Source organism: Octodon degus, unplaced genomic scaffold (genome assembly GCF_000260255.1).
Source record: "Octodon degus isolate 3935 unplaced genomic scaffold, OctDeg1.0 scaffold00053, whole genome shotgun sequence".
Classification (NCBI taxonomy): Eukaryota; Metazoa; Chordata; class Mammalia; order Rodentia; family Octodontidae; genus Octodon; species Octodon degus.
Window position 1 is genome coordinate 1,809,715 of NW_004524629.1, and position 12,764 is coordinate 1,822,478.

Here is a 12,764-nt window from a genome sequence, read left to right on the forward strand (position 1 = left end):
AAAATAAATAAAATAAGACTGTAACCAGGTACTATTAAAGATTCTGAGCAGATACTGCTTTGTTAAAAAAAGAATTGTGAAACAGAGTGAGAGCAGCTCTGTTTAGTCGCTGCTTACTGTCGTAGTGCTCTACCCATGGTGTCCCAATAATAATCCTACTAGGTGTATGAAGTAGACTGTTCCCACTGTTTCACACAGTAGGAAACAGAGGCACAAGATAAGGAGATGGAGGTGTCAGGGCTGATGCACAGGCATCCTGCAGCCAGAGTCCTTACCAATATGGAAGGGAAGTCACTCTGTGCACTGGAGCTGCAAGAGGCTTTGGTTCACACCCAGGCCCACATGGACAGGCTGTGCGTGCTACTGCCCTTTTAGAGACTCTTCTTTTATGTTGGCATCTAAAGGGGCCTAAAAGTCCTGCAGAAAAGACTCCTTGGCTTTATTTAACATAACATTTCACAAACTTGCTTGATGTCAGCAAAGGGGAGCATGCTGGCATCTCGGGAGTCCCAAATTTTCTGAAGAGCAGTTTGGGGAACTGGATTAGGCTCACTGTTCAGAATGACATTCAGGTCATTAAAAGGTATTGCAAGTATATAAAAATAAAGGGGTATTTCTTGTCTCAAGAGATTTTACAAATACTCAAATCAGGTTCTGTGATCAGGTATGCTTTCTTAAATTGTGCTTTTGAAAAACCTTGGGCCGGGGAGATAGCTCAGTAGAATAAGCGCTTGTTTGGCACGTGCAAGGGCCTGAGTTCAACCACTGGTTCCACAAAAAAGAAAAAAGAAAAACCTCTTGCAGTCCATCCTACTCCCTCCCCAGGCCAAGCAAGAGCAATCTTAGCAGGTCCCACTGAGGGACACACAGTCACAGGGACAGGTATTTTGGGCATGGAGACTCACAATAGATGTAGCCTTCGTGTGTTAGGGACCCTGCAGCCAAAGTTCAGTCAGTCAACCTAGAACCTATTTCAAAAGCCCACAATGAGTAAGAGGAAATAGCCTTGGAAGGGAGTAACATCTCTGATAAGTAATGCATTGGTTTCTTTTTTTTTTTTTCTCTCTTTGAGACATGGTCTCCCTACACAGTCCAGGCTGGCCTTGAACTCCTACCTATCCTCCTGCCTCAGCCTCCCAAGTGCTGGGATAACAGGCATGCGCCACCATGCCTGGCAGACAATGCACTTGTAATTTTCACCATCAATACCGCATCGGCCTTTATGTGTGACTGCACCTGCCTTATGTGCTCTGCACCTTAAAGGTTAAGTAACATCCCTCCCTTTCCTCCTCCCTTTTTCTTTGCAGTGTTAGGAATGGAGCCCAGGGCCTTGGCCCATGGCAGGCAAGGGTAGCACCACCAAGCTGGATACCTCCAGGCCTCCAAGTACACTGGTAAAGAAAAGCCAGAGCTGCATTGATGACCTATGCTCACACTGCGCTCTCTCCAGCAGAGGGGTCAGCAGTGCACTGGGCTGAATAGTGGGACATAGCTGTGAGGAGCTGTGCTTGTGAAGCTCACCTGCTGCACTACTCTCTGAAATTCGGACCACCAAGTGCTTCAACCTGTCCATTGGTGGAGCCATGTGTGAATTCTGGGTAGCCAGGGTGCAAACTACATTTTCCAAAGTCCTACAACACGCCCTGCCTGGTCTGAGGAAGCTACTTCTTTCCTGGTTCACAGAGCCGCAGTGGCTCAAGGCAGGGCTTGTCTTTCCCTGAGATGCTGTCTAACAAGAAATTTCAAGATTCTCCTCTGCCTCTTCTCATCTGGCCTTTTGTGAAAATCAGGAGAAACAGAATCTCTGAGCAGGTCCCTACTAGAGGGCACTGGGACGATACCTCCAAGGCTGTGATGGAAGTCCTGCCAAAAGCCCTTAGAAGACAGAGGAGGAACGGGAACTGCTAGACCTATCATGGATTCCTAAGACTGATTTAGGAACACAGTGGTTCACTGAAAAAGTCTGATTCAGAGACAGAGCTTGTGTTGGGCTGGAGATGCAGCTCAGAGGCAGAATGCTTTCTCAGCATGTTTGAGACCCTGGACTCAACCCCCAGCCCCGAGAGACACAGCCAGTGAACCAGGGCAGAGTTTAAAACTAGGACTCTTAGGGCCAGCCAAATAGCTCAGCAGATTAAGCATGTGCAAGCAGGTGCAGGGACGGGGTGGTGGTGGTGGTGGTGGTGGTTTCAATACCCAGGCCTGCCATGCTGACCCCGCCCCCAGGGCACATTGAGATGCCAATGGAGACTGGGCATGGTAGCATGGGCCTGTAATCCCAGCTCTTGTGAAACTGTAAACAGGTGGATCACTAGAAGTCCAATCTAGTAGTGAGACCCTGAACACCCTGTAGACCCTTCCCTAAAATACAAAGATAAAATAAAATAAAACTGGGACTCTTGAGTCTGCCCATTGAAGACTTAATCCCCAAACAGAAGCTCTTACATTGCTTCTCCAGGTTCAGAGGACAGCATAAAATAGCAGACACTACATACGTGTGCAATGACGTTCATGAAAATCGCCAACACTCTGCATGTGGACCCCACCTTCCACATCTCAAACTGAAAAACTAAAGATATAAAATAATCACTCCTGAACTGACAAAACTGAACTAATAAAAACAAAGCCAGAAATAATTAAACGCTAGGACTATCATTGTTTAGCCATTTCTTTGTATTTTTATTGAATTTTTTTCTTTTTTAAAAAATTTCTATCTGGTTACGACAACAAACTGGGAAACTACAATTACAAGTCACAGATTGTGGCACGAAAAACAACACATGCCATCAGGAATCACATCAGTCCCTCTCCTCTCTATTCACTCAAGAGTCCACTACACAAGCACCCATTATGAGCACTGTCATTTTTCTTTTTTTCTTAGAAGGGGGAAAACATTTATTCTGGCAGCACGTTTACAATTCCAGGAAGTGGCTTCGATACCACAAGCTGCAGGAATAGAAACCATAACAAACTTGGAGGGTATTTGTTTGAGAGGCAAGAGACTCCTTGATTGGAAAAAAAATTCCTCTTGTGCTTAGTGAATTGCTTGTGAGCCTCAGCTGATTGTTGAGTCTTCCTAGGTGCTGAAAGAGAAAATGGAATTTCCTATATAGATGGCAAAACTCACGCAGGGCAGAGCGTCTCTGCGTCCCACCTTCTCCCCATGCTGAAACAAGTTCTCAGGCTTCACAGGAGCTCATGGTGGTCATGGGACCCTCTATCACGCCAACTCTCAGGCCAAAACACACTCAGTACCAAGCTTAGCTCTTACATTGCTTCTCCAGGGTTCAGATGACAACATAAAATATCACGCGTGAAAAAACAGCAGCTACTAAGAACGTGAGCATTGATGTTCATGAAAATAGCAAACACTCTGCAGGCTACATCACCCAAAGGGGTAGCATTCCATGGCCTTCTGGGGAGGGAGCCCAAAGTCACCCATCTGAATGCCTTTATCCAGACTGGTCAGAACCAGTTGATGTAAGCAATCTTATCATGCCAATTTAAAAAATTCTTATTGCCTAACAATTCAGTGGTCCATAAAGCAATTAAATGTTAACATTCAGTTTATATTTACACCTACACACACACACACACACACACACACATACACACACACACACAAGAACTGTGACAAAAGGATTAACTAGATGAATTGTGTGACTGTGTTCTGAAAGGAAAATGAATCTCAAACTTGAGGTGTTATATTCAAGTACTAAAACCAGAAAAATAGTCTGATCCCACTTGATTTTAAATCACAGGAAATCATACTCATGTAACTGGGGCTCTGGAGTCAGTGACGTCAACTCCTGGGGCATAAAGTTTGCTATAAAAATCAACTAAGATTTCTCAAAATGCAGCCACTTATATTCTTTTGAAATATGTGGAGACTTAGTGTCTTGTGGCATTCCCAGAGTCAATACTTTATAAATGAAGTGAAAGAGTAATACCAGGGGAGCTGCTTTTCTTGTCTGACACCGGTGAGAAGCGCTTCGTTGTACACTGTCTATCTGCATGCAGCGGAGGCAGATGCAAACAGAGTCTGAATTCTTTGGAGTATGCTACTTCTACAGCAGATGATGTTGAACCCCAGGTAGGAGATTATAAAGCAATTCCTTCGGTTACCTCCTAAAGATTTCAGAACAAGGGTTTTCCCAGTTCTTGATGCTAAATTGTATACTAAGAGGTTCTGTATGAATGGCCAGTGCGGGGTGGGCTCCCCAAGTGGGTGCCTTTCTAAGCCAACATCCCACAGCCAGATGTAGCGGGTCCACGAAGCACTCTGCTCACTTTGGACCCTGTTATAGAAAAGCACGATGTGTATTTGCAGAGCCCCTAGCTTGATTCAGAACTGACTCTTGATGATCTACGTTACTGAAAGATTGGGTTTTTCATGGACTCTCCGTCCTCTTTGGCCCCCAGAGTGCTCCGTCTCTGCCCTGCACTAATGATAAGTGGGGATAAAACAGGAGCAATCCTGCCCTCAGTCCACTAACTTACAGGCAGGGCGACAGTGGACAGATGGGGCTGAAGCACACGTAGAAGTATCCTGCTCAGCATTGGCTGGCTCACTGCCTCTGCGAATCAACATTCAATCCACAGGCTGATATTTCACTTTTTCTTTCTAAACTGAAAAGGCATTGTTAAAGAATAAAGAAAATGTCTTATGCTCAAATAAGAAATCAGCCCCATCTTGGCACAGTTCTCATGCAAAATATTGCACCCAGTGTTAAATGATGCTAGAAGCTTCAAACTGTATAAATTTAAAGGTATTTGCGTATTATAAAAATAAAGATAAACATATACATATCTTACACTAGTTACGGAACAGCAATGAACGTCGGTCGATCCCTCTTTCACATTGAACAGAACTGAAACCGAAGTGCTCTAAATACTGCCACCTGTACTGTAACTATGGCTTATATGTGCACAGAAAACAAAATCCCTGAGAAGCCATTCGACTCTTCTTCAAGTAGCGCTTTCCTTAGAGGATCTTAGTTCTGAGGTTCAGTTTGTGAAATGTTTGCTCCATGTTCTCTCCCATCCTTCCCGTGCCCCTCCAGGCCAGCTCAGAGGACCCCGGGTGCATCGTCACCAGTTGCACCGCGCATGCTCGGGACTCGGAGGGTGTGCCGCGAACAGAGGATGGGCATGGTGGGTCCCACTGCTCAGCTTTCTTCACGGAAATCCCACAGCCAGAAAAGTCACTGGTGTCTGTGCTTTTCACCAACATTCTTCCTAGAAGGGTAGATGAAAAGAAAGCACAGATATGACAGAAGTACATCACCAAATGAGTCCTCTTCTTACATTTAAGATAATATACCTTTTATCTTTTAGAACACAAATACAGTACACAATGATTACACTCATGGTGGGAGTCGGTGCATATACATGACACGTCTTAGTTCCTTTTTTTCACCCAGAGATTGTCAGTGTCAACTATAAAAAGAAAAAAGGGAGTGCATGGATCTTTATTTCTACTTCTAGAACTCCCTATAAACACATAAATGGTCACTCGAGTTCCCACAACGCAGGAGTAAGTTTTCAACAGTAAGTGAATCAACACAGGTCTGTGCGGTTAAGCTCAGGTGCGCCATAAACCAGAATGATGTCAACTGGCCTTCACCACTCACTCAGCTGTAGCACCACAGCAGAGCTGGGGTCCTAACCATCAACCCGGAACTAAACACAGAACGGCTTCATCGCCATAGACACACGTACTAAACAGCCTGCAGAAGTGAGAGTGGATGTCAATCTTGACTAAAAACACGATTTTACTTGAAGGGTTCCAAGCAAGGCTGTCAACTCAAATATAGAATTTGACAAATATACAGGAAGAAACTGCTGCATCCTCCGCTAATTAGGCAAAGTGGCATTCAACTCAAAAGAGTTAGAGGACAACATATCAAACATCTCCATCGTTTATGTTGGCTTTCCTACAATCCCATGAGATGTGATGTTTTTAAAAGCATTTCAGCACCATTTAATATAACGCACATGGACAATGAACAGAAGAAAAGGCACTGTGATCTGATTTCTCTAACCCCATCTCTCAGTGCTGCTTGATTGCACCGACACTGATGATTAGGCATCAACTAAGGCATCCTTTCGGCTCAAGGAAGGACCAGATGGAGGTCATTTGAATTTAATAATAAATGCAACATCACTAAACTAAGCACCTTCTACTTAGTTATTACATGCCCAGAATTCTGCCCTCCACTGTGTAACATTATTTAGTTCTCAACCTCCTACCAATCCCATCAGGTAAGCTCCTGCATTTTATTAAGAGAGAAACCAAGGTTCCAAGAAGTTAAATAAATTCTTACAGAAAAGGTACCGACTAGTGGGGGCAGAGCACATCTCTGATGAGGGCACTTGACAGATTAACACAGAGGTAGGCTATCTGGGGCTCCAAGGATAGTTTCATATTTCTATGAAACTCTGCCAAAGAATTTTTTGAAGGCCTATTAATATAGTAAACTCTCAGTAGAAAAGGTTTGGAAATTGTCTCAAATCCCAGTAACAATATGCTATATCTAAGCTGTGCAGAGTACGGCTGTGTGAAACCCAGGTCTCAGCCTGGTGTTGAACTGCAGTCTGGAAGGCTCATGTGGCAGATGAGCTATGTAAATATTTCCCTCACTGAATCTAATGAACCTTTGGAAACGCAGACAGTTGTGTCTGGCTGTCTGCTCCCCTGAGCCACTGAGAAACACAAGAACAGCAGCAAAGGGCACGGGGAGGGCCTGTCCTGCCGCTCATCTGACTCAGCACGTTCCCTCATCACTACCACTTCTCATGCTCAGACAAGGGGGAAATAGCTGCTGAATCTCCAACTTTCTCCGTTTCTCCCTTCAGCTCCTTCTCAGTAAGCTCATCCTCATCCTGTGATGCTAATCCCCAGCTTTTCCTGATGCTCCCTTCCTTTACGTACTTACTATGCCCAGTATTCTATTTTAATTGCAATCAGACAATCACAAGCTTGTCTGGTTACTTCTTTGATTCCCATCCAATTAGATTCTTGAGGACAGGGTTTGATTTGCTTATTCCTGCATGCTTGGTGGCTAGCAAATACCTGCTGTAAGGCAAACAATAAAGACTTAATGAATGATGAATAAGAAGTGATAAAAAAAAAAAAGAAACACGTGAAGAGTAGCTAAGATGCAATGTGATCATTGCTGTAGTGGGAGTGGACTCAAAAGCATCAAAGAGATGATCATGGAAAAATAACTGATCAGAATGAGGAAGGTTGGGATGCTTCCCAGAGACAGCGACATGTGACCCTGGCCTTAGGGGAAATGGGATTTTATAGGGTCGGAAGAAAGGTGGCAGCCAGCTAAGGACTGAGAATCACCAGTGCCAAGGATTTTGAACTTGAGCCTGTAATCACCAGGAAACCAGCCAAGGCTTTTATACAGGGATAGATGTGGAGACAGTAAAAGATAACACTGGTGTGCAGGACCAGTAGAGGCTGAGGGCTCATGGAAAGCAGAAGAGAAAGTTACATGGCCAAATACATTCATGTTAAGGCACGCCACTAAGATAGGACACTGATACACTGTGTCCAGTGAAGAGGAGAAGAAGACAGAAGGCATTGAGGCTGACAGAGTTGTTTGTTTGATTTTTGAGAAAGGGTCTCACTCTGCATTTCAGGCTGGTCTTGAATTTACTATGTAAACCTAAGCTGGCTTCAAACTCATGGCAATCCTCCAGGCTCAGTTCTCAAGTGCTGGGATTACAGGTATGTACCACCACATCTAGTAGCTGACAGATTTCTAGCTTAAGCAAATGGGTGCAACACTGCCATTAACTGAGACAGGAACAGATGGATGAATAGCTTTGGGGGAGCAAGGCAAAAAAAAAAAATCAGTTCTGCACTGTGAAACCTATAGGACATACTGGGGTGCTGCCAGGCAGGACACTGGAAATGGAGGTGTGGAGCTAAAGGAAGGGCTCAGCCTGGGGTTCAGACACACATTCTCCTAGTGAAGAGAAGCTGACCCTCTGGCAGTGTGCTGAAGACATTGAAAAAGCCACCATAGGATGTATTACATCTGTGTTCATTTTCTGTGTTTGATGCCTTTGGTATCTGGGGCCTTGCTGACCCTGAGGGACTGGCACTCCCAGGGTAAGCCAGTTTCTAGACATGGCAAACAACTCACTGCTGTCAACCTTCCACATACCAACCAAGCAGTCCACAACCCAGACCCCACCTACCTTCTCTACCAGCTTTCACACTCTAGGACACGGTGCACCTGGTCTGATCACCCCAGAGCCCCACGTGCCAGACTCCTAGTGAGCCTCCAACCCCAGAGCATGCCAAAATTACTCAAACCAGCCGATGCCAAGCATCTTACCTGCCTTGCTTCCCATGGAAATCATAATCAAGGTTCCTGCCCATAGTTCTACCCTTTGTCCTTTCTTATAACCAACCTGCTCTCTACAAGGGTAATTGCCTGTGTAGACTGCCCCTGTCTCTTGGGAACTGTAACAAACTAAGTTTGCAGTGGCCATTGGCTACTGATCTGTTGGACTTACTGTACTACGGATCTGCAAATCCATTATATTTTAAAGTACCTCTGCACGTGAGAGCATCTGGCACCGTGAAAACAGAACTGAAGCCAGGAGCCACAGGGCAGGTCCAACTGGGCACTCAGAAAGTGACTCTGTGCAGGACACGGCAAGTTCTTCCTTCTGCAACTTACATGGTTGCTAGTAAGATCCACTGAGTCAGAAACTGTAGGCATTTGTGATGATAAGAAAGGAAGGGTACAGCTCACTTCCTTATTCCATAGACAGAGTTGGCAGATTGAGGCTTACCGGTAAACAGATCTGTTCATAAACAGATGTTTGGAAATTTGACCTTGACCCCTGTGCAGTAGTTAAGGAGAAGGTCAGCCAATATTCTAATCTCTAGCATACATGTTTATCTGTCTTGGACAGGTGCCTCAATTAATAAGCTATGAATAAATGAGTATGTAGATTTTACCACAGCCCAGTATCTACATTTACAGAGAAATTTAGTTTTACCTTTATATACTACCCATATTGTTCACTACATCTATCCCTATTAAAAATGGCAGCAGATAAACATACTGGACATTTACTCTCTGTAAGTAATCATTCTATCTACTTGATCTGCAGCTGTCTGCATAAATGAGACAAGCTGACAAGTGCTTTCTTATCTTACATGACAGATGTTCAGAGTGAGGGCATCAATATATAGCAAGAATTTACTATAAGTCAAACTACCTGGAAAAAATAAAAGCAAATATTGCTATTAAAAAGCTATATGCTGTGTGATAGCCCTCTATAATACTGAAGTATACTTTGTTTTTCCCAATGAGAATATAAGATTACTGGTTACATAATTTTATAGTAAACTAAATAAAAGACACAAGCAGCTTCCTTCTCCTAATTCCCAAATGCAGGTGGATTCTGCACAAGCAAACGCTTAGTTGTCCTAGGACATCCTGCTTTACAGACTCCCTTCATCCCTAGCTCCCACTCCCTCGAGGTCCCTCCTGCACATTCCAGCTCCTCAAGAGGGCTTCATCTGTTTAAGAAACTCTCTGTGCTTCCCAGAGACTTACCCTTAAACACTGGTGCTCCTATAGTCACAGATTGGTACAGTAAAAATGATGGTATAAGGGAAAGAAGCACTATCTTTTCCACTTAATTTTCCAAGAAAGTATGAAGATACCTAAGCAGAGAGGGGAAAAATTCCAGGATCAATGCTGCTGATGGGAGACTAAAAGATCAACAAAACACACTTCCTTCTAGCCTGGAAAAACAGCCAGGCATTGAGCTTTGCTACCCTTTGCAACAGAGGAAACGAATGCAAATCAAGATGATCGACCCCAAAGGAACCCTCCACGCTTAGCCTTTTCTTCTGAAATACCAGTTCATCATCCCATCTTCCATGTTTTAAAATTCTGTGGTCTGTGCAAAAGTTCTCCATTGTGATAAAGCCAAATTCATCTCACTCCACTGCTTTTAAAGCATCTTATCAAGCCCAGGCTAACAAATTTGAGTTGAATTAGACATGCTTCACCTATTTATTTGGTAAAACAAAGCCCACTGAGTCTTCATGCATTTTCTAAAAGGCTATTCCAGTTGGTCTTAAATATTCTCATGCCATAACAAAGTGACTGCAAAAATTCTTATGTAAAATGACTAACATTTTTTTGGAATACTTACAATAGCAATTACTTAGAATTTAGTGGGATTCTTGCTTGAATAAGGATACTAGCATAGATAACCAATAAATCCAAGTTCTTGAAAAGGAGTTTTGAAATATGTATCTCAGCCTTGCCCTCTATCATTATTAGTACTTCCTGGAAAAGGAGAAAGCTTAGCCCAACAATTTTCAAACCAGCCCAGTTTTGCTAATTTCACAACCACAGCCTGCCAACATCGGAATGAACTTCCTTCCTCACCCTCCACAGACTCCCACTTCTCCCCAGATGATGGAGCACAAAGACAGGGCACTAGCACTAGACAACAGCCAATCATCAGGAAAAAAGATGACGCATCCCCACTTCCTGTCTGTGCAAGAAAGCATAGGAAAGAAGTGGGGCGATCATGCCTACATGCCCCAAGTGAAGTATTTTCTTATGGGAACCTGTTGAATTTTGTGTTTTAGGACAAAATTGTTAGTGCAGTTAGGTTAGAACCATTTATGAGTCTAAAGTTCAACTGGGGGAGGAGGCTGGCCAAAATGCTTTAGAAGGAGAATCCGGCATCCTGAAGGATAAATGAAAAGCAGCTGGCAAGAGGCCACTTGTCCAGAGAACCAATGGAAACAGGAATTCACAAATACAAATCTGAAAAGGCAACCTTTACTTTCTCCAGACCTTTCCCACTGAACGCACAGCTGGCCTTTCCTGTGCTTGGGCTCTACATTCTGAGATTCAACTGATCACTGACTAAAACTATTTGGGAGCAAAATATAGTTGTACTGAACATGGACAGATATTTTTTTTCCTTGTCAACAGTCCCTACACTAGGTATATTATAACAGAACAACTATTAATAGAGTATTTAACCTTGTACTGGATATTATCAATCATCAAGAGATGGTTTAAAATATTTGAGGGGATACTGTAGGAGATATACAAATACTATGTCATTTTTGTAAAGGATTTGAGTATGTTTGGATTCTGGTATCCACAGGGTGCGCGTGGGTCATGGAGCCAATCTTTCCATGGAAACCAAAGGATAACTGTATTTTCTTTTCCCTTTTGAACTCCCAAAATCTAGGACTCAGCAACCCTTAGGTATCTAGGGGAACAAGTGGGCTGCTACTAAGAAGTTATGAAGGAGGTTTGCCTTGCTCCAAGCAGCTTCCCCTCCCCTCATTCAGTCAACACAGCTGGCAGCAGGCAATGCTGGTACTTCCACTGCTTTTGGATCAACTGAGCCAGGGCTAACACGTACTCAGTACTTAGTACTCAGAAATCTGCTCAATATCAACACATAAGGCAGCCAAACTACTCTACATGCATCTAGATATTGTATTAGACATAAGTGATGGTAGAAGGAGAAGTGATGGCAGCATGAAGTGTCTTTTGGAAGAAGTGACAGTATTCTAAAATTAGAGCATGGCAATGGTTGCACAACTGTGTCCATACACTGACAAGTCACTGCATGGGGGAGCTTGTGGTTTGTACAACAGACATCACTAGAACCCTAAAAAAAAAAAAGGTACCTAATACAATCTGTACCTTCAAAGAAGTAAAAATCTGTTGGAAGAGCCCAGATGAATTTCTTACTAAGGGCATGTTCATTTTATGTCAAACAGAGATATCCTTAAAAGTCAAGATATTCAAAGAATCTGAATTACTCCATTTCTATTTGATCACTAGCAAAGAGGGTAATAAGCTGCTCAACTCCTGGCTAAGTAAAAATGAGTTGTCCTAGGATGTCCTGCTCTATGGATCTCTTCATTCCCAACATCATCCCTGCCTTCCATCTGAGCACTCCAGGTCCTCTCAGCAGGGCCTTACCTATTTACAAAGCTTTCTGTGCTTCCCAGAGACTTACCCTTACAAGGGTGTTCCTAAAGTCACAGATGGCATAATAAACATGCGGACATAAGGAAAATAAACACTACCTTTTATACTTAACTTTCCAAGAAAGTATGAAGGCACCTAAGCAGAGGGGGGAATTTCATACAGTTTGTGAAATGTCTTCTCAGGAGGATACTGGTGGAGACCTCATCTACTAACCACTGAGGCAAGTCATAAGGATAAATTGCATTTTAAAAACAATAGCCATATACTCCTTATTCTGTCTCTCCCATGGAGGAAAAAATTTAAAACTTGAAAGTGAGAGATAGAAAAGCCTAGAATTCTTAAGGATCAAATAATGGCCACTGGAAGTTTAGGTTGTTTTTTAAAAAAATTATTATTATTACTATACACTTTGCTACAGCAACTTTATGGTCAAAGCAAACAGTTAAATGACAAGTCTCAGATATGACTAAGGAAGAAAAGGAGCAAACTCATTAAAGAAGGTGTTGGAATATCTTTTCTAAAGCCACTGTAAGATACAGAAGAATGACCTAGGATTAGGGTGGTTGTCCCACTACCTAGAACTGCTCAGGTTGGTATCTGTCATCCCAGAATAATTATTAACAGCTTGTCTGTTATTCTCAATCCTTTCTTGACCCAGAGTGAATGGCACCTCACTCTGTGTGAGGTAGGAGGCCTGCAAGCGGCTGACAGCAATGTAGCACACATCAGTTCTGCCTGGGCACTGCC

At 43.2% G+C, this 12,764-nt stretch overlaps 1 protein-coding gene across 3 annotated transcripts in view; it reads right to left on the bottom strand.

The window, feature by feature from the left end:
- Positions 1–2,662: 2,662 nt before the first annotated feature.
- The window catches only part of Mfhas1 (malignant fibrous histiocytoma amplified sequence 1), a 95,625-nt gene continuing 85,523 nt past the window's right edge, over positions 2,663–12,764 (bottom strand). Inside the window, exons 3-4 of one of the 3 annotated variants that reach the window (XR_002821512.1) lie at positions 4,816–5,238; positions 2,663–3,083 (exon numbers count right to left, since the gene is read on the bottom strand). Coding sequence is in view for 1 of the 3 variants with exons in the window: in XM_004633283.2 (XP_004633340.1) it covers positions 5,205–5,238 (34 nt within the window). In the remaining 2 variants the exon portion in view is untranslated. Of the gene's footprint in view, positions 3,084–4,121; positions 5,239–9,593; positions 9,704–12,764 lie in introns of those variants that run through there. The other 2 variants (XR_002821513.1, XM_004633283.2) reach the window with 2 other exon arrangements.